Source organism: Schistocerca serialis, chromosome 6, assembly GCF_023864345.2.
Source record: "Schistocerca serialis cubense isolate TAMUIC-IGC-003099 chromosome 6, iqSchSeri2.2, whole genome shotgun sequence".
NCBI classification, from domain to species: domain Eukaryota; kingdom Metazoa; phylum Arthropoda; class Insecta; order Orthoptera; family Acrididae; genus Schistocerca; species Schistocerca serialis.
The window spans coordinates 134,001,376-134,024,343 of NC_064643.1; the positions used below are offsets into that span (position 1 = coordinate 134,001,376).

The 22,968-nt window shown below is 45.9% G+C and overlaps 1 protein-coding gene across 2 annotated transcripts in view; it reads right to left on the reverse strand.

Annotated features, from left to right (window-relative positions):
* LOC126484624 (venom dipeptidyl peptidase 4-like) overlaps positions 1–16,143 on the reverse strand; it is a 348,388-nt gene extending 332,245 nt beyond the window's left edge. For both annotated transcript variants that reach the window (XM_050108208.1, XM_050108207.1), the window contains exons 1-2: positions 16,021–16,143; positions 8,084–8,207 (exon numbers count right to left, since the gene is read on the reverse strand). In XM_050108208.1, the coding sequence (XP_049964165.1) occupies positions 8,084–8,207; positions 16,021–16,080 (184 nt within the window). In that variant the 5' untranslated portion in view covers positions 16,081–16,143. The remainder of the gene's footprint in view (positions 1–8,083; positions 8,208–16,020) is intronic.
* Positions 16,144–22,968: the final 6,825 nt, after the last annotated feature.

The following is a 22,968-nucleotide window of genomic DNA, read 5'->3' on the forward strand; positions in this document are numbered from 1 at the left end:
CCCATAGTGCTCAGAGCCATTTGAACCATTTTGAACCCACTTAGGTTTCACTGTTTAACGAGAGCCATTTTACTGGCAAAGCTTTATTTTACCGTTTGCTTTATCTAGAGTGTGAATCGCATCAGATGTAACACCTCTTTTGTTTTTTCAACGGTGGTAAATACAGGGCTATTACAAATGATTGAAGCGATTTCATACATTCACTGTAGCTCCATTCATTGACATATGGTCACGACACACTACAGATACGTAGAAAACTCATAAAGTTTTGTTCGGCTGAAGCCGCACTTCAGGTTTCTGCCGCCAGAGCGCTCGAGAGCGCAGTGAGACAAAATGGCGACAGGAGCCGAGAAAGTGTATGTCGTGCTTGAAATGCACTCACATCAGTCAGTCATAACAGTGCAACGACACTTCAGGACGAAGTTCAACAAAGATCCACCAACCAACTGCTAACTCCATTCGGCGATGGTATGCGCAGTTTAAAGCTTCTGGATGCCTCTGTAAGGGGAAATGAACGGGTCGGCCTGCAGTGAGCGAAGAAAAGGTTGAACACGTGTATCTGGACATGCTGGAAAATTGGCTCATGCCACAACTGGAGACCGACAGCGCCGACTTCATCTTTCAACAGGATGGCGCTCCACCGCACTTCCGTCATGATGTTCGGCATTTCTTAAACAGGAGATTGGAAAATCGATGGATCGGTCGTGGTGGAGATCATGATCAGCAATTCATGTCATGACCTCCACGCTCTGCCGATTTAACCCCATGCAATTTCTTTCTGTGGGGTTATGTGAAAGATTCAGTGTTTGAACCTCCTCTACCAAGAAACGCGCCAGAACTGCGAGCTCTCATCAACGATGCTTTCGAACTCATTGATGGGGACATGCTGCGCCGAGTGTAGGAGGAACTTGATTATCGGCTTGATGTCTGCCGAATCACTAAAGGGGCACATATCGAACGTTTGTGAATGCCTAAAAAAACTTTTTGAGTTTTTGTATGTGTGTGCAAAGCATTGTGAAAATATCTCAAATAATAAAGTTATTGTAGAGCTGTGAAATCGCTTCAGTCATTTGTAATAACCCTGTATAAACTGAAGAGCCAAAGGAGCTAGTACACCTGGCTATTGTCGTGTAGGGCCCCTTGAGCAGAAGTGCCGCAACACGGCGTGGCATGGACTCCACTACTGTCTGAAGTAGTGCTGGAGGGCTGTCCATAAATCCGTAAGAGTAAGAAGCGGTGGAGATCTCTACTGAACAGCACATTGCAACGTGTCCCAGATATGCGAAATAACGTTCATGTCTGGGGAGTGTGGTGGCCAGCGGAAGTGTTTAGACTCAGAAGAGTGGCCCTGTAGCCACTCTGTAGCAATTATGGTCGTGTGGGGTGTCACATTGTTCTGCTGGAATTGTCTAAGTCCGTCGGAATGCTCAATGGACATGAATGGGCGCAGATGATCAGACAGGATGCTTACATACGCGTGGTGTGTCAGAATCGTGTCTAGATCACTCCACAAGCCCGAATCCGTTACAGACCCTCCACCAGCTGGAACAGTCCCCTGCTGACAGGCAGGATCCGTGGAATTCATGGGGTTGTCTCCACAACCGCACACGTCCATCCGCTCGATACAATTTGAAACCACATTCGTCTGACCAGGCAATATGTTTCCACTCATCAACAGTTCAATGTCGGTGTTGACGGGCCCAGGCGAAGCATGGCTCTGAGCACTATACGACTTAACAGCTGTGGTCATCAGTCCCCTAGAACTTAGAACTACTTAAACCTAACTAACCTAAGGACATCACACACATCCATGCCCGAGGCAGGATTCGAACCTGCGACCGTAGCAGTCGCACGGTTCCGGACTGTGCGCCTAGAACCGCGAGACCACCGCGGCCGGCCAGGCGAAGCATAAAGCTTTGTATCGTGCAGTCATCAAGGATACACGAGTGGTCCTTCGGCTCCGAATGGTTCGCACTCTGACACTTGTTGATGCCCCAGCATTGAAATCTGCATCAGTTTGCGGAAGGTTTGAAAGATTCGCTTCAGTCGTCGTTGGTCCCGTTCTTCCCAGGATTTTTTTCCGGCCGCAGCGATGTCGGAAATTTGATATTCACGGTACAATCGTGAAATGGTCGTACGGAAAAATTCCCACTTAATCGCTACCTCGAAGATGCTGTGTCCAATCGCTCGTGCGCCGAGTATGACAACACCATCACACTCATTTAATCTTGATAACTTTCCATTGTAGCAGGCCGGCCGATGTGACCGAGCGGTTCTAGGCGCTTCAGTCTGGAACCGCGCGACCGCTACGGCCTCAGGTTCGAATCCTGCCTCGGGCATGGATGTGTGTGTTGTCCTTAGGTTAGTTAGGTTTAAGTAGTTCTAAAAAAAATGGTTCAAATGGCTCTGAGCACTATGCGACTTAACTACTGAGGTCATCAGTCGCCTAGAACTTAGTACTAATTAAACCTAACTAACCTAAGGACATCACACACATCCATGCCCGAGGCAGGATTCGAACCTGCGACCGTAGCGGTCGCTCGGCTCCAGACTGTAGCGCCTAGAACCGCATGGCCTTCCGCTCTCGGGAGCGCAGATTGACCGGTAGCCCCTTTTCTCCCTTCCCACCTATGTTAGAACACGACAAGCCATCGTCCGTAAGCTTGGCGGAGACCTGTGCAGAAGCCCTATTCTTCCTATGTTTTACAGAGGCGCAGCAGTCTGAGGAGTGCTTGGAAATTGAAAAGCAGCTACAATCGCTTAGTAATGGAGAGGCGTCAGAACCAGATGAGATACCTATAAGATTCTACAGGGCTATTACAAATGATTGAAGCGATTTCATAAATTCACTGTAGCTCCATTCATTGACATATGGTCACGACACACTACAGATACGTAGAAAAACTCATAAAGTTTTGTTCGGCTGAAGCCGCACTTCAGATTTCTGCCGCCAGAGCGCTCGAGAGCGCAGTGAGACAAAAGGGCGACAGGAGCCGAGAAAGCGTATGTCGTGCTTGAAATGCACTCACATCAGTCAGTCATAACAGTGCAACGACACTTCAGGACGAAGTTCAACAAAGATCCACCAACCAACTGCTAACTCCATTCGGCGATGGTATGCGCAGTTTAAAGCTTCTGGATGCCTCTGTAAGGGGAAATGAACGGGTCGGCCTGCAGTGAGCGAAGAAAAGGTTGAACACGTGTATCTGGACATGCTGGAAAATTGGCTCATGCCACAACTGGAGACCGACAGCGCCGACTTCAACTTTCAACAGGATGGTGCTCCACCGCACTTCCATCATGATGTTCCACATTTCTTAAACAGGAGATTAGAAAATCGATGAATCGGTCGTGGTGGAGATCATGATCAGCAATTCATGTCATGGCCTCCTCGCTCTCCCGACTTAGCCCCATGCGGTTTCTTTCTGTGGGGTTATGTGAAAGATTCAGTGTTTAAACCTTCTCTACCAAGAAACGTGCCAGAACTGCGAGCTCGCATCAACGATGCTTTCGAACTCATTGATGGGGACATGCTGCGCCGAGTGTGGGAGGAACTTGATTATCGGCTTGATGTCTGCCGAATCACTAAAGGGGCACATATCGAACATTTGTGAATGCCTAAAAAAACTTTTTGAGTTTTTGTATGTGTGTGCAAAGCATTGTGAAAATATCTCAAATAATAAAGTTATTGTTGAGTTGTGAAATCGCTTCAGTCATTTGTAATAATCCTGTATAAAGATTATGCGAAAGAACTTGCTCCCCTTCTAGCGGTAATTTATCGTAGATGTCTTGAAGAACGAAAGGTACCTAACGACTGGAAAAAAGCGCGGGCCATTGACATTTTTAAGAAAGGTCGTAAGACAGATCAGCACAATTATAGACGTACATCATTGACGTAAATCTGTTGTAGAATTACGGAACATGTTTTATGCTCAAGAATTATGACGTTTTTGGAAAATGAACATCTCCTCCATAAAAATCAACATGGATTCCGCAAACAGAGATCCTGCGAAACTCAGCTCGCTCTGTTCCTCCATGAGATCCACACACAGCGCGGTGGACAACGGCGGTCAGATTCCTTGATTTCAGTGAGGCATTTGACACCGTCCCGCACTGCTGTTTAATGAAAAAAATTCGAGCTTACGGAGTATCGGAGCAGACTTGCGATTGGATTCAAGATTTTTTTTGCAGCCAGAACTCAACAGGTCGCCCATAACGGAACTGAATCGACAGATGTAAAGGTGATATCCGAAGTACCTCAGGGAAGTGAGACAGGACCGTTGCTGTTTACAATATATGTAAATGATCTAGTATAAAGCGTCGGATGTTCTTTAAGGCTATTTGCAGATGATGCAGTTGTCTATACTAAAGTAGCAACGCCAGAAGATAGTAAGAATTTCCAGAACGAATTGCACAGAATTCGTGAATGGTGTAGGCTCTGGCAGTTGACCCTGAACGTAAATAAATGTAACATATTGCGCATACATAGGAAAAGAAATCCATTATTGTACAGCTACACTATTGACGACAAACAGCTAGAGACAGCGTCTGCTATAAAATATCACGCAGTAACTATACAGAGCGACCATAAGTGGAATGACCATATAAAACAGATAGTGGGAAAAGTAGACACCAGACTCAGATTCATCGGAAGAATCTTAAGGAAATGTAACTCATCCACGAAAGAAGTGGCTCATAAGGTGTTTGTTCGCTCGTTTCTTGAGTATTGTTCATCTGTCTAGGATCCGTATCAGATAGCGTAGTGTTTCGTCACGGGACCGTTTAGCCGGTGGGAGAGCGTTACGGAGATGCTAAACAAACTCCACTGGCAGACGTTACAAGAGAGTAGTTGTGCATCACGGAGAGATTTACTATTGAAATTTCGGGACAGCACTTTTCAGAAGTAGTCGGGCAACATATGACTTCCTCCTCCCCGCTCCTACCCTACATCTCGCGTATTGACTACGACGAGAAAGTACGAGAAATTAGAGCCAATACAGAGGATTACCGACAATCATTGTTCCCACGCACTATTCGCGAGTGGAACAGGGATGGAGGGATCAGATAGTGGTAGCGAAAGAACCCTCCGCCATACACCATTAGGTGGCTTGCGGAATATAATGTAGATGTAGACGTAGATAGGTATAACTTTAAGTCACAGCTGATAGTTACTGATGGATCTCTGACGGGACAAATGTATGTCACGGATGTCCAGTGTCGTCTCGTGTGTTACCTCTTATGCAACATTTTTCAACAGGACAATGCACTTCCACACATGGCACCTGTCTCTGTCAACTGCCTGCATGATATGGAGTTACAACCATGACCTCCATCAGATCTAGCCCCGATAGAACACGTGTGAGACCGGCTCGAACGACGACCCCGTCCTAGTGTCAGTATCTAGGATATATACTACTGGCCATTAAAATTGCTACACCAAGAAGAAATGCAGATGATATACGGGTGTTCATTGAACAAATATATTATACTAGAACTGACATGTGATTACATTTTCAAGCAATTTGGGTGCATAGATCCTGAGAAATCAGTACCCAGAACAACCACCTCTGGCCGTAATAACGGCCTTGATACGCCTGGGCACTGAGTCAAACAGATCTTGGATGGCGTGTACAGGTACAGCTGCCCATGCAGCTTCAACACGATACCACAGTTCATCAAGAGTAGTGACTGGCGTATTGTGACGAGCCAGTTGCTCGGCCACCATTGACCAGATGATTTCAATTGGTGAGAGATCTGGAGGATGTGCTGGCCACAGCAGCAGTCGAACATTTTCTGTATCCAGAAAGGCCCGTACAGGACCTGCAACATGCAGTCGTGCATTGTTCTGCTGAAATGTAAGGTTTCGCAGGGATCGAATGAAGGGTAGAGCCACGGGTCGTAGCACATCTCAAATGTAACGTCCACTGTTCAAAGTGCTGTCAATGCGAACAAGAGGAGACAGAGACGTGTAACCAATGGCACCCCATACCATCACGCCGGGTGATACGCCAGTATGGCGACGAAGAATACACGCTTCCAATGTGCGTTCACCGCGACGTTGCCAAACACGGATGCGACCATCATGATACTGTAAACAGAACCTGGATTCATCCGAATAAATGACGTTTTGCCATTCGTGCACCCAGGTTCGCCGTTGAGTACACCATCGCAGGCGCTCCTGTCTGTGGTGCAGGGTCAAGGGTAACCGCAACCATGGTCTCCGAGCTGATAGCCCATGCTGCTGCAAACGCCGTCGAACTCTCCGTGCAGATGGTTGTTGTCTTGCAAACGTCCCCATCTGTTGACTCAGGCCGTGGCCGCACGATCCGTTACAGCCATGCGGATCAGATGCCTGTCATCTCGACTGCTAGTGATATGAGGCCGTTGGGATCCAGCACAGCGTTCCATATTACCCTCCTGAACCCACCGATTCCATATTCTGCTAACAGTCATTGGATCTCGACCAACGCGGGCAGCAATGTCGCAATACGATAAACCGCAATCGCGGTAGGCTACAAACGTGATGGTACGCATTTCTCCTCCTTACACGAGGCATCACAACAACGTTTCACCAGGCATCGCCGGTCAACTGCTGTTTTTGTATGACAAATCGGTTGGAAACTTTCCTCATGTCAGGATGTTGTAGGTGTCGCCACCGACGCCAACCTTGTGTGAATGCCCTGAAAAGCTAATCATTTGCGTATCGCAGCATCTTCTTCCTGTCGGCTAAATTTCGTGTCTGTAGCACGTCATCTTCGTGGTGTAGCAAATTTAAAGGCCAGTAGTGCACTTTCACGGGACCAGGTACAACATTTGTGGGCCGCTTTGCCTCAGGAGAGGATGCAATGGCTTTATTACATCCTTCCCAGTAGAATCATTGCATATATCTAGGACAGAGAGGTGCAGCGTTATACTGACAAGTGGGTTCATAGTACTAAGTTCTTCGTAAATTGGACACGATATCGTAATCAAAGAAATAACATCAAATACCCTCTCAACGTGTTTAGTTCCATTTCTTTCTTCGTCCCTGTCCGCAGTGCGTGTGCCGACTTCTTGTGGATCATAGGAGGCTTTTAAAAATATTTCAAGTGTGTGTACATATTCATGTTTAAGTGAGTAGCTCTTATTGAAAGAAGTAAACAGGCAAAAGGCTTGAAGCAATGGAGCGTGGCATGAGGACACCAATTGATAGTATTGACAGTGCAAGAATCGATTCCAGCCATTCAATTTTAGCTCGTTTCTCGGATAATATTGCGAATAGTCTTTAAGTTGCCATAGCTAAGTTTTATATCACAGTACTCGCCGTAGTGGGCTTTTGAAGAGATGTCGAGTGCTGTTAAAAAGTATATTTCTGCACTTCAAGAACCATATTTGCTTCAGTATTTCAGTTGATACAAGAATCAAAACGGTTAAACATGCAATAAAATTGCGGAGCCTTCTACTTACTATTATTTGACGAAAACCTTGTTGTGATATCAAGAACTGTTCAAGGAGTAAAATGGGTGCTATTTCTTACGAGAAACACCTTGTATGCGTCGAAATGAGAAGTACTATTATGGAAACAAGATTATTCTAGTGTCCTGCTGGCTCCCTCTAGAAGACTTGAATGTCTGTGTCGTCAGGACTGAGCGACTGCTGCATTGTGAGCGTGACTCCACAGCGGTGCATTCCCAGTACATGGCGACTCAAAGTTTGCAGGTTTCCACGCTATTGCTAAACATCAAAGACTTCTGCAATCTGTGTATCACTGAAGTAAAATGTTCTAAAATTTCCAGCGGCGCCCAAGTGGCTAAAATGCCACAAGCTTTCGACCAACTGCTCCTTGTCCTTTATCAAGTGAAGTGTCATTCCACTTGATAACAGCCACTGAGTGCCTGGTCTAAAGCTCGCAGTATTTTAACAGCTTTAGGTGTCTGGAAGCCCGAGAACATTTAATACAGTCTTACTTCCGCAGTCTTGCATTGTATATACATCAGTTCGTCAACATTACTCATATTTTCACACTAATTTCACCCTTTTTTTACAGACGCAATATTGGTGCAATAATAAAAAGATTTTAGCAGAAATCCCAAATTGTACTCACCTCCTGCCCAATCCATCTTCATTGTTCGTGATGGAGATTCGCTGGGTGTTATTTCTTCCAGGGTCCACGGCTGCCGTTGCACAGAAGCAGCCATCGCGCTTTGCAGCAGCACCACGCAAACAGCCTGTAGAATGAGGAACATAAAAATCCAGGCTGATATTCTAAACAGAGTTGTTCACTTAAACATCACGTGTGACTGGGTGTGTTCAGTATGTTTTCTTCGAAACTTTCCCAATACACACCAGTACAACTGCAGTCATTGTAGGCAAGACCGATCTCACAAAATGTTGTTTTTTAGAAAATGAGAGAAAGATTCTTTCATACTTTAAGTTTGACCTCCCAAAGAAACACGTCTTGCCTAGTAACCGCTAAATCATCTTCGTTCACAATTACATTTCACCTACAAACTTGCTTCGGACTGAGTTCAGAATGAACTGAGAACGTTTTCTAATTAAAAAAAAAAAAAACACTGTGCAAGAAGGAAATTCGTTGTATCATAGTATTAGCCGTTTTCCTTCGTATAGTAAGTACTCACACAGATGCTAAGCAGGCTAGCTGGGTCGTTATACGAATGTAGACGAAGAATTGATGAAAGATTTGTTAAATTTTTGCAGCAGCCTTCCTTCTAAAAGAATTTACATAAAGATGTATTTAGCAAAAATGTACCGTTCGTTAATTCCCTGTATTTAAATTGCTGTTAATATTACATTTATTACATTAATGTCAGTAAACTGGAACTACTACACTGAGTCTACAGATTTAATAAAATATTCATTGCGATCAGTATTTAGCCAACAAAACTGAAACTTCAACTTGTATCGCCGTACTAACAATACTAACAAAAGTTTTGTTCACCAGAGCTAACAACAGGGGGTCTTGCTGGCATAGTTTTTCTCAGTTGTTGCTATCACTATCACCCACAGAGTAGCAGTACGTATAGACTCAGTGCAGCGTACTGTGGATGTGGCAACTTCGAACCGAAATAGTCTCGTGACGCTGAGGTGACACATTTGTTTACATTTTGAGTTAAGACATAAACGTTAATATTCCACGTACTTACTCAGTTTTAACATACACTCCTGGAAATTGAAATAAGAACACCGTGAATTCATTGTCCCAGGAAGGGGAAACTTTATTGACACATTCCTGGGGTCAGATACATCACATGATCACACTGACAGAACCACAGGCACATAGACACAGGCAACAGAGCATGCACAATGTCGGCACTAGTACAGTGTATATCCACCTTTCGCAGCAATGCACGAGCACGGGGTCCCGGGTTCGATTCCCGGCGGGGTCAGGAATTTTCACCTGCCTCGAGATGACTGGGTGTTTGTGTTGTCCTCATCATTTCATCATCATCCAGGAAAGTGGCGAAATTGGGCTGAGCAAAGGTTGGGACATTGTACGGGCGCTGATAACCGCGCCGTTGAGCGCCCTACAAACCAAAACATCATCATCATCATCGCAGCAATGCAGACTGCTATTCTCCCATGGAGACGATCGTAGAGATGCTGGATGTAGTCCTGTGGAACGGCTTGCCATGCCATTTCCACCTGGCGCCTCAGTTGGACCAGCGTTCGTGCTGGACGTGCAGACCGCGTGAGACGACGCTTCATCCAGTCCCAAACATGCTCAATGGGGGACAGATCCGGAGATCTTGCTGGCCAGGGTAGTTGACTTACACCTTCTAGAGCATGTTGGGTGGCACGGGATACATGCGGACGTGCATTGTCCTGTTGGAACAGCAAGTTCCCTTGCCGGTCTAGGAATAGTAGAACGATGGGTTCGATGACGGTTTGGATATACCGTGCATTCTCGCCTGTCGCGACACCACTGGAGGCGGGCTGCACGATGTTGGGGCGTGAGCGGAAGACGGCCTAACGGTGTGCGGGACCGTAGCCCAGCTTCATGGAGACGGTTGCGAATGGTCCTCGCCGATACCCCAGGAGCAACAGTGTCCCTAATTTGCTGGGAAGTGGCGGTGCGGTCCCCTACGGCACTGCGTAGGATCCTACGGTCTTGGCGTGCATCCGTGCGTCGCTGCGGTCCGGTCCCAGGTCGACTGGAACGTGCACCTTCCGCCGACCACTGGCGACAACATCGATGTACTGTGGAGACGTCACGCCCCACGTGTTGAGCAATTCGGCGGTACGTCCATCCGGCCTCCCGCATGCCCACTATACGCCCTCGCTCAAAGTCCGTCAACTGCACATACGGTTCACGTCCACGCTGTCGCGGCATGCTACCAGTGTTAAAGACTGCTATGGAGCTCCGTATGCCACGGCAAACTGGCTGACACTGACGGCGGCGGTGCACAAATGCTGCGCAGCTAGCGCGATTCGACGGCCAACACCGCGGTTCCTGATGTGTCCGCTGTGCCGTGCGTGTGATCATTGCTTGTACAGCCCTCTCGCAGTGTCCGGAGCAAGTATGGTGGGTCTGACACACCGGTGTCAATGTGTTCTTTTTTCCATTTCCAGGAGTGTATTTGTTGTTGTGTCTAGACAAGACAGCCTAGACACAATGAGAGGAAGCCGAAAGGCACGCGCTAAGCTAAAGCAGGAAGGCGTGAGGTCTGAAACGGGATACGTAATGAATGCTATAAAGAAAAGTACGTAGCTTCTGGAATACTTAACTTTAATCCATCCTTTTGGTACATCTGGAGATTGTGGCGATACAAGTGAGACTCTTTAGATACATGCAATGTTACTAATGGCGCCTTGCTAGGTCGTAGCCTTTGACTTAGCTGAAGGCTATTCTAACTATCTGCTCGGCTAATGAGCTATGCTTCGTCCGTGTAGTCGCTAGCTACGTCGTCCATATAACTGGGGCGGGTGCTAGTCCGTATCTCGAGACGTGCCTTGTGGTGGCGCTCGGTCTGCGATCCCTGACAGTGGCGACACGCGGGTCCGACATGTACTTATGGACCGCGGCCGATTTAAAGCTACCACCTAGCAAGTGTGGTGTCTGGCGGTGACACCACATTTGTTTTTTTTGTAACTGAAGCAATGCATCCCACAGATGCAAATCGAAATTCATTAAACGAAGAAAAGTTACTTCTCAACAGTAGCCACAACTAAGGTGTATTTATAGTAATAATACTGATAAAAAGAGCTAAACTTATCCTCTGGTCAAAACGCAACACGGCCCCTAGTTACGACTGTGTCACCTACCGCCACCTCAGAGAATGCCCCTTCTCCTTCCTGACTGTCCTTGCCGATTTATACAACATCATCTTCTCCACCGGCTTCTACCCCGACCTGTGGAAGACTTCCCGCGTCCTCTTATTCCTGAAACCCAACAAATCCCTTCCGTTGCCTCACCTCCGTCTTCAGAAAGAATCCACCCTCTCCCGTCGTATCCATCGCCACCTGAATCAACACCACCTCCTTCCCCTTACCCAGTGTGGCTTCCAACCCTCCTTCTCCGTCAAAGACCAACTCCTTCACCTCGTCCACGTTCTCTCCCTCCAACGTAACTCCCGTTGCTCCGCCATTTCTTTCCCTCGACCTTCAAAATGCTTATGACCGCGTATGGCATCCCGGTCTCCTCTTTAAACTCCGAACCTACACCCTGCCTATCAAATTTGTCCATCTAGTCGCCTCCTTCTTCCCACACCATTCTTTCTATATCACCCTCCACAATACCAACTCCTATATCTTTTATCCCGCCGCTGGCGCCCCCCAAGGCTCCGTCCTCTCCCCTCTTCTGTCCACCGCCGATATGCCCAAACCACCCCCACCTGTGCACCTCCTCCAATATGTTGATGACACCGCCTTCCTAGCTCTCTGTCCTACCCTTCAACGGTACCAATGCACCCTCCAAACCCACTTTGAGCAGTTCACCCAGGCAATCATCATTGGCCGCACCACCCACAGCGTGTTAAAATGTAATGCCTCCTAATGTTTTTATTCTGTTTCCAATATCGGATGAGGTATTACATGTTATACATATTACTTCCGCTTCGATGACGCAAGCCACAACCGTCTGCCGCTAGATGGCTTCAAATTTTAGCGTGTAGCATGGCGGTGTGTAACCTATGTCGGTGCTTGAGAAACAGCGTGCTGTAATCGAATTTTTGTAACTGCAGAAAACCTTCTCCAATTGGAGTTCATAGAAGAATGAAAGATGTGTGCGGTGATGACTGTATCGACATCAGTAATTCGCGACGTCGGGTTTTTCGTCCTCTTAGTGAAGGGAACGACGATGCTAATCTCAACGTGTGTGACAGCGCTCAGCGTGGACGATCGCGTACGGCATCCGACGAGACTCATTGGAATGGGTTTGATGAACTCAGCAGAGAAAATCGACAAATAACACAGATACAGCTCTCGGGCAAGTATGGCATACGAAGAGAGCGTGCCCAGGTCATAAATGTTGAACTGCGTTACAGAAACGTGTGTGCACAATTGGAACCTCGAATGCTCATTCTTAACATCAGTCAGAGAAGACTGGACATCGGCCAACAATTTCTTTTGGGTTTTGAGCGTGAGAGTCATGGGTTGTTTAATAACCATGTGACAGGTGATAAAGGTTGGGTTCATCGTTTTGACCCCGAAAAAAGTAAACATCAATGTAGTTTGGCCCCAGGGATCATCGACGCAAAAAATGTTCAAGACAAGCCATCGGCATGAAAAGTCATGCTCCAAGTGTTCTGGAGTGTTCAAGGCATGGTGCGTTTGGGATTCATGCCTGAGGGCACCACCATATACTGTGCAAGATACTGCGAGACAGTCAGAAAACTGAAAGCCCGAATTCGAGGAGTTCGTTCACAAATGGAGCACGACAGCATGCCAGTGCCAGACTACACACATGCGCTGCGACGTTAGCAACAATCCGACGCCTTGGGTTCACCGTCATCGACCATTCTTCCATACACTTCCAACTTGGCCCCATCCGACTTTCACCTGTTTCCAAAACTGCAAGACCGTCGAGGACTTGACTTTGATAGTGATGAAGCGGTGCTAACAGAGGTGAGATTGTGCCTCCGTCAATAATGTCAAGCATTCTACACTGACGGTATCAACAAATTGGTCTCTCTTTGGGAGAAATGTCTGTTTGATTTAACAGTCTTTAAAAATTTTCACGTAAAGTGATTCTGAAAACATTACTTTTGAGCACGCCCTCGCATTTACGAGACAGGCGCTAAGTAAATTCGTTAGCATGGGAGTGCACTACCCGCCAACGTATACACATGCAGATAATATTTTCTATATTAAAGTCTGAATATTGCCTTCCTATAATTCAGTTTTTGATACTATTTTCCTTACTTTACATTAGCCATAAAGTTCCCACCACTTGGTGAATGACCAGGTGTGGTTATTAAAAACGGAAGTCTTTCATTTCTGAAAATATTTCAGAGAATGATAAATCGCTAATTTTCTGTATTTCATAGCTGCAATTCGAAGTTTTTCGGGACAATTTCAAACTGGCGCATAAAAAGCCATTTGATAATGCCAAAGCATCGTAATTGATTAAAACAGAGGTTCAGCAACACGATACAGTTCAGTACAAACATATAAAACACTGGTGGCAGTCCGTTCTTTTTTTACAACAAAAAGAAACAGAATAATGCCAAGACCTGAGATGTGACACTTGTCACAAAGCAGCGAAATGGCCTTGCACCTGTCTCTTCAAAGGTCTGTGGCAAGTTCATTTTAGGTATCGAAATCAAACTGTTAAGATAGCTACGAGGCGTACAAAATCCACGGTACTTTCAAAAGCAATATGTTTTTAGTGGGTGATTCAGAAAAAGGGGAAATTCTTATATTAGTGGTGGCAGTCCTGGGCGATTGTTAACGACGAGAAACTTACAGAAACTAGTTCACGCCACGTTGCCATTTAGTTAACAGGGTACTTGGGGTGCTCTGGAACATGCTTTTGCCATCAAAGCTTCTTCTAGGTGTTTTCTTTGATTTAACGAAGGCTTTTGACTGTGTTGACCACAAAATATTACTGCAGAAATTGGACCATTATGGAGTAAGTGGAGTAGCTTACAACTGGTTCGCCTCTTACTTTAAGGACAGAAAGCAGAAGGCAATTCTCCGCAATATTGAGAGTGGTAGTGATGTTCAGTCCAAATGGGGCACTGTTAAGTGGGGCGTTCCCCAAGGGTCGGTGCTGGGGCCACTGCTGTTTCTTATTTATATAAATGATATGCCTTCTAGTATTACAGGTGATTCAAAAATATGTCTGTTTGCTGATGACACCAGCTTGGTAGTGAAGGATCTTGTGTGTAATATTGAAACATTATCAAATAATGTAGTTCATGAAATAAGTTCGTGGCTTGTGGAAAATAATTTGATGCTAAATCACAGTAAGACTCAGTTTTTACAGTTTCTAACTCACAATTCAACAAGAACCGATATTTTGATCGGACAGAATGGGCACATTATAAGCGAGACGGAACAGTTCAAGTTCCTGCATGTGGAATGCACTTCCTTGACTCTTGTGTACAAAGGAGTGCACTATTCTGCTGCATCCATTTTCAATAAGCTACCACAAGAACTCAAAAATCTTAGCAGTAGCCCAAACACTTTTAAGTCTAAACTGAAGAGTTTCCTCATGGCTCACTCCTTCTATTCTGTCGAGGAGCTCCTGGAAGAGCTTAAAAATTAAGCCAATTCCAGTGATACATTGTTGATTTTCTTTATTTAAACTTACGAATTGTCGCCTGAATACGTTTCTTATATTTCATTTTATCTGTTTCTACTATCGTGTTATAATTTCATGTATTGACTCATTCCATGACCATGGAGACTTCTCCTTAATTTGGTTCCACGGAACAATAAATAAATGAATAAAATAAATAAATAAATACAAAAACAATGATAGTGCGGAGGCTGCACGTAGGGAATTTAGCCATCACTTCAATGTAAGACCTCACGATTACGCTCCATGAGCACATGGAATTAACATGTCGGTACATAATTTTGAGGGAACTGGTTCACCAGTAAAAAAGAAACCTCCAGGCCTTACAGCAGACAATATCGAAGCTGCTCGAGCTGCTGCCATGAGAAGCCCACACTGTTCAATCCGTCGTCATGCATCGCCTTCACGGTTGCATAGTTCAAGTGTTCGGAGGATGTTGATACCGGACTGACATCAATCATACAAGCTGCAGATCGCGCAGGAACGGAAGCCTAACGATCACCTACTGCGACGACAATTCTGTGAACGGATGCTTGGAAGTCAAACGCCGACAATGAGTTTGTTAACAACTAGTGGATGTCGGACGAAGCTCATTTCCATCTTAACGGTTTCTTTAATAAAGAAAATTTTCGTTATTATGCGCTATAAAATCACACTCATCTCCACCAACATCCACTGCACAGCAACAAATTTATCATGGTGTGGTATCCTGTTTCATCATATGCCATAATAGGCCTTCCTTTTTCTGAGAACGAAAATGGTCTTGTGACTACAGTAAAATCACCGTGCTCGAAACAATTGTTGTTGAAAACAGCGGACCTTGCCACAATTTACTGACAACGCTTGGTTTCATCAAGAGGGACCAACGTCACACACGGCACGAATATCGGTGGCTACTTTACTCCAGTTGTTTTGGCAACGGTATCAGTTTCGAGAAACGGTGGTATTCCATTGCCTTGTCTGATTTCCTAATCTGTCAGCGTGTGATTGCGTCTCGTGGATTTGTTAAGTATATCGTAGTCGACCTACTACAACAGAAGAACTGAAAACTAAGATCGGAGAAGCAACAGCCAAAATTACTTCTGGAATGTTAGAATCATTTACAGTTTATCTAAGAGACTGGAGGGATGTCTGCACAAAAATGGAACTGATCTGCAGTACGTCACGTTCATTATCATATTAACAACAACAAAAAACGCAAAGATTGAGTGCAGCACATGAGCACATAAAGCGAAAGATTGAGTGAGAGGTGGTGACTCAGCAGATAGGTGTTAACTCACCGCTGCTGCTAGCTCGTAGGTCATGCCGCTTCCCCAGGCCATGTCTTGGCGATTCTTCATCGGCGGCTCCTACTGGCACACTATGGACAACGAGGCGCTCCTCTGAATTAAGTATTCTTCTGCCAATGGTATTAGGCACAGATTATCTGGCGAGGCGCCCTCGCAGGGTCACGTTATCTGGCCGCTAACCCTGAACAGCCGACGCACAGTACTTCCTCGTAGGTCCACGGCAACCATGTGCCATCTTGTGTACAGAGCAGAGACGCAGAGTTAACAGCTCGCTCGACATTCCAAAATCTACGAGGATGAGAAAGTAAGCTGCACATTATTATGTCATGCCAAGTACCTTTTATTCAGCACTTCACTACTCTTCAAGACGACACAGGTATTGACACTACAGAGGGGTCCAGAAAAATGTAAACACTCTTTGACAGTTAATATCTTTGGAACAAAATCACATACCGTCGCATTTTTGCGCAGTGGTGTAGTCTATTGTTTTCCCAACAGATCTTGTCGCTCATTTTCTAGCAGATAACAGTGTCGCAATGCATGAAGTTAAGATTGTCGTTTGAGCAATGCAAGGCCGTATTGAAGTGGTACTGGAAGCTCGAAAACATGATGGAGGTACAATGGTAATGACATAATGTGTACATAACTCAGTCACCAACATGTGAAATAATTTAACATATTCGGAATAAATTTGGGCCGACGGTACTGTTCAGGATGTGCATAAGGAAAGATCTGGCCGACTAAAAACATCAACAAATCCAGCTTCCAACGCTGTTGTGTGGCAACATTGTACTAGGTCACCTCAAAAACCTGCGAAGCAGGGAGCTCTTGAAAGCAGGGTAAGCCGATCAAGAGTACGACGAATTCTGAAGGTTGCGAAGTGGAATGTGTGCGTTCCAAGATGGCTGCATGCTATGAACGAGGACGACCCGGATCGAAGGATGGAGTAACGCCAGTTGTTTGAAGACACGCTTCGCGAGGACGGACTGTTTGCAGGGATGGTGCAATTCAAAGTGAACGGTACTCTAACCCGCCATAACTGCGTGTACTGAGCTGCTGAAAATCCTCAAGTTCACGTGGACCACCATTTTAATCTAACCGGTGTTAATTCGTTGTGTGGTCTGTCATCGTGCGATTTGATTGGTCCACTCTTCTTTGCAGTGGTGAGGTGTATCTTAATACGCTGCAAACATCGATTTTTACCTTCCATCTGAGAGGTGTTTCGAAATGAATGATTTTACCTACAATAAGTTGGCGCTCCGCCTACCACAGAGATGTCAGAGCCTACTTGGATGGAAATCTGCCTGGACGATGGTCATGTCTATCAGGAACTGTTGAGTACCCACCACGGTCTCCAGCCCTTACATCCCTTGTCTGATACCTAAGGGGACCTTGAGAAATGAAGTTTATCAACAGAAGCCAGTTGCACTGGACGAGCCACGAGAAACCATACAGGCTATCACACCGGCAACACTAACAGCCGTAGTTTGTCAACAGTTCAGCAGCGTCGACGTTGTTTGCTTACTAATTGGGGGGGGGGGGGGGGGGGGGGTTCACTCTGAACACATAACATAACCTTCCCTCCGTGCAAGAATTGTAACGATACGTCGTTTTGTTCCATTAGTATTGACTATCAAAGGGTGTCTAGATTTTTCTGGACCCCTCTGTATTTTTCAACATAGTCATTAAGTCTGTGTAAACAATGGTCTGAACTTCCTGCCAATCGTTCAGTTCCTCGACGACAAAAATCCGCTCCTTGGTCACAGAACCATTCGAGAAGTACTTTGTGAACGTCCCCTTCGTTGGAAAATCTTTTTCCCCTCATATGTTCTTTGAGCTTACCGAAAAGATGGAAACCCCGTGGTGCAAAATCTGCACTTTCCGATCAGCATGAGTCATGTCTACGTGGCATTCATCAAGTTCTTGCCACCGTTTCACAACGGCTGAACACGGCATTGCATTTGGTCCACATACCGTCGGAATTTCATGGAGACACTGTATGCAGTTTAGACGTCCTGCCCAGAATAATCGCGCTCTCCCGCGGGCTTCATCTTTGGAGTTTGGAGTACGTGTCCAGTTACATCACTAGCACACTGCGACGCGTATGTTACCCGCAGCGCAGCAGAATTGCGTCTGCAGGAATCCTCGAATGTTTACTCTTCTGACAATGCACCACTCTTGGTGCGCAAAAGCCTTAGCGTGGAACGATGCGTGTAGCTTACGTTCTGAAGTCCCTACACAAAAGCGTTCAGGGAAGGAAGGAAGATTGGCTTTAACGTCCCGCCGACATCGACGTCATTAGGGACGGGCGCAGGTTCGGATTGTGTAAAGGATGAGGAAGGAAATCGGCCGTGACCTTTCAAAGGAACCACCTCGGCATTTGCATGGAGCGATTTAGGAAATCACCGAAAACCTAAATCTAGATTTCTGGACGCGAATTTGAACCTCCGTCCTCCCGAATGCGAGTCCACCTCGCTCGGTGTAAAATGATTGACTCCAGCGCAAAGAAGACTGTAAAATGTTTGAGCACGTCATTAAGATTGTGCTTTCCTTTGCTGTGGCTTTGCGATTTGCCTGCCACAGAATTCCACAGTTCAACAGAATTCAAAATTTTATGAAGCAATGCCAGTAGTTGCCATCTCAAGCTGATCATTGATCATTCAGATATTCACGAACGTCCAACGTGCTGGAGAAACTGTTTGTCAGCAGCTTCTGTTAATCAGTACAACGAATAACGATTCCAAAGTTGCAAATTTTACTTTTTTTTATTCACTCGATGACTAGTTTCGGATCGAGACGCATTTGCAGATAATCGTAACATACTAAAAACTGGTATTTCCGAAGATGTGAAAACCATGTCAAAAATGTGCAGTTACAGCGCATACAGAGAATTGCATTTGGTCCATGGTTATCTGTATGCACTGTAACTGTTCGTTGCACATTTTTGACATGGTTTTCACATCTCGGATATACCATTTTTCACTATGTTTGCAACTTTGGACTGGATTGTCGTTGTACTTATTCAGATATTATTATTTCCTGCAGAGCTTGCCTTTAGGCTTCTTGTGGCCCCTGAATGGTCCTGCTATCTTACCCACATGTGCGGTGCCTTCGTCGACCCATCGCTTTGTATTGCCAAGATGTTTAGAGTATACTGTCCATTCAGGGTCCGCCTGCTTAGCCGAATGGCGCCGGCACGGTAGCTCAGCGTGTTCGGTCAGAGGGTTTCTGTCACAAAAACTGAGTGAGTGGATCATCGAAGAACCTAAACGGCTGTCATCGGACGTCCGCCCCGAACAAATTCAACGAACAATATAGAGCAAAAAATGAGATAAAGAAAGTGGAAACGTGCTTGCCTCCCAAGCAGCGGGCCCGGGTTTGATTCCCGGCCGGGTTGGAGATTTTCTCCGCTCGTGGACTCGGTGTTGTATTGTCCTCATCATCATTTCATCCTCAACACTGGCTAAAAAAAAATGGTTCAAATGGCTCTGAGCACTATGGGACGCAACTGCTGTGGTCATAAGTCCCCTAGAACTTAGAACTACTTAAACCTAACTAACCTAAGGACATCACACACATCCATGCCCGAGGCAGGATTCGAACCTGCGACCGTCGCGGTCGTGCGGTTCCAGACTGTAGCGCCTTTAACCGCTCGGCCACTCCGGCCGGCCTCAACACTGGCGCGCAAGTCGCCCAGTGTGGCGTCGACGGAAATACGACTCGCACTCGGAGGCCGAACTCCACCGGATGCGGCCTCCCGGACAACGATGCCACACGCACATTTCATTTGTTGTCCATTCAGGAATGTCTTCACTGCTGTTGTAGACAAGAACAGAACAACACGTTACGTCTTGCCGCAACTTAATTTCGATCGCCTCCGTTTGATTCAATTTGGCAGACGAGCTTCTCTTACTCTCGTCCACTAATGATGCAACTGCAATCGTATATATACGTTGTTACCGTACGACAGTGAAATGGTAGTAAAACAAGCTCCTCTCCCAAAGCGGATATACACTGGTGAGCCATAACTAGAGCTGCGCTCCACCAAAAAAATGGTTCAAATGGCTCTGAGCACTATGGGACTCAACTGCTGAGGTCATTAGTCCCCTAGAACTTAGAACTAGTTAAACCTAACTAACCTAAGGACATCACACACATCCATGCCCGAGGCAGGATTCGAACCTGCGACCGTAGCGGTCTCGCGGTTCCAGACTGCAGCGCCAGAACCGCGCGGCCACTTCGGCCGGCGCTCCACCAAAACTACGGTTCGGTAATTTTGGTACAATACGTAAATGATGTAGTAAATGGTAGGATTGCCGGCAGCACTAGCAGTATTGGGAAGGAAAGATAAGTGAATGTGTAAGACAGAAACGGGGAGACGACGACTTCTCTTCGTTTGTTTATTTGGTTGGTTGTTTTGGACATAATTAGGACCGCATATCATTCAATGTTAGTCTCTTGTGTATTTCATATCATTACAGAATATAGATTGCGTGTTATGTCTTAGAATATGACGTACACTGTAGGCAGCATTGTACATATACGAATATGAAAGCTCTGAACAAGAAACAGAACAAGACATCGCCTCACTGGACATTATACCCAATGAACAATGGATAAATAATTATACAAACTTGTGGTGCACACTGAAGGTCGAATATGACTGTGGGGAAGGAATGTACGATGAAACGGTAGATCCAGTTACTACGGACGAACTACAAGAGAGTTTGAAAGGCATGAAGAACAGAAAAGCTACTGGAATAGATAGAATAAATGCAGAACTGATTAAATATGAAGACTTCTACAGTTAATAAATGAATGTTGGATATGTAAAATCCCCGACCCTTGGTATACAGCGGAAGTAATCTCTCTTTTCAAGAAAGCGAAACGTAACGAGTGTAAAAACTATCATGGTTCAAATGGCTCTGAGCACTATGGGACTTGTCATCAGTCCCCTAGAACTTAGAACTGCTTAAACCTAACTAACCTAAGGACATCACACACATCCATGCCCGAGGCAGGATTCGAACATGCGACCGTAGCGGTCTCGCGGTTCCACACTGTAGAGCCTAGAACCCCTCGGCCACCCCGGCCGGCAACTATCATGGCATCAGGCTCCTAAACACTGGCTACAGACTAGACTGAAAAATAATGAGTAACTGCATGAAGAATATCGCAAAAGCTCTTATTTGTGAAGAACAAAATGTATTTACACTGGTGTCCAAAAGTAACCTAACAAACAGAAATTTCGCCAGTTTGCGTTTATTTTGACGCAAAACAATGTAAACAGGCGATAGTAAAGTAGAAGCAGTGTAATGAAAACAGAAAGTAAACAGCTGCAACTTGGATAACAGTAGACGAAAATGTTCTTCGTTTTTTCCAACTTACCTGAGTTGCACACACACATTCTGACAATTGGTTAAGGTGCTCAGTAAGGCGTATGACCACCTCTGGCAGCCATACAGGCCTGACAAACGACGTGGTACGCTGTTAATGATGTCATCAATATTATGTCGAGGCAATAACGCACATTCTTTCTGCAGAGCCGCTTGCAAGTCTTGGAGGGTAGTTGGTGGATGATGACGAGATGCAGGTCAGCTCCCTAGTGCATCTCAGACATGCTTCGTGGGATTCAAATCGGGAGAGCGAGCATGCCGCGCCGTGCGTGCGATATCTTTTGTTTCCAAGAAAACATCAATCACCTGTGCTTTATGTGGTCGAGCATTGTCGTCCATCAGTACAATTTCTGGGCGCACAGAATCTCGCAACAACCGTACATGAGCTCCCAAGATCTCGTCACCGAGAGGTCAACATAATCCCTGCCCAGACCAATAGCAATCCTCCTCGATATCGGTCTCTTTCCATAATGTTGGGCTCTCGAAATCGTGTTCCATATACCCTTCAGATGCGAATCCGATGAGAATCACTCTCCAGACCGAATCGAGATTCATTTGTGAAAAGAACATTGGCCACTCTTCGACTGTCCAGGTGGCATGTTGAAGACACCACTCTAGACGTTCCCTTCTGCGAAGACGCGTCAGAGGCGCACATACAGAAGGTCTCCGACAATAAAGACCACTCAGTCGAAACATTCTCTACACCGTTTGCCTCGATACAACACGACCAGTGGATGCTGCAAAGTCAGATGCCACTTTCTGCTCTGTACGAGGTGCATTCAAGTTCTAAGGCCTCCGATTTTTTTTCTAATTAACTACTCACCCGAAATCGATGAAACTGGCGTTACTTCTCGACGTAATCGCCCTGAAGACGTACACATTTTTCACAACGCTGACGCCATGATTCCATGGCAGCGGCGAAGGCTTCTTTAGGAGTCTGTTTTGACCACTGGAAAATCGCTGAGGCAATAGCAGCACGGTTGGTGAATGTGCGGCCACGGAGAGTTTCTTTCATTGTTGGAAAAAGCCAAAAGTCACTAGGAGCCAGGTCAGGTTAGTAGGGAGCATGAGGAATCACTTCAAAGTTGTTATCACGAAGAAACTGTTGCGTAACGTTAGCTCGACGTGCGGGTGCGTTGTATTGGTGAAACAGCACACGCACAGCCCTTCCCGGACGTTTTTGTTGCAGTGCAGGAAGGAATTTGTTCTTCAAAACATTTTCGTAGGATGCACCTGTTACCGTAGTGCCCTTTGGAACGCAATGGGTAAGGATTACGCCCTCCCAGAACATGGACATAATCATTTTTTCAGCACTGGCGGTTACCCGAAATTTTTTTGGTGGCGGTGACTCTGTGTGCTTCCATTGAGCTGACGAACGCTTTGTTTCTGGATTGAAAAATGGCACCCACGTCTCATCCATTGTCACAACTGACGAAAAGAAAGTCCCATTCATGCTGTCGTTGCTAGTCAGCATTGCTTGGCAACATGCCACACGGGCAGCCGTGTGGTCGTCGTCAGCATTCGTGGCACCCACCTGGATGAC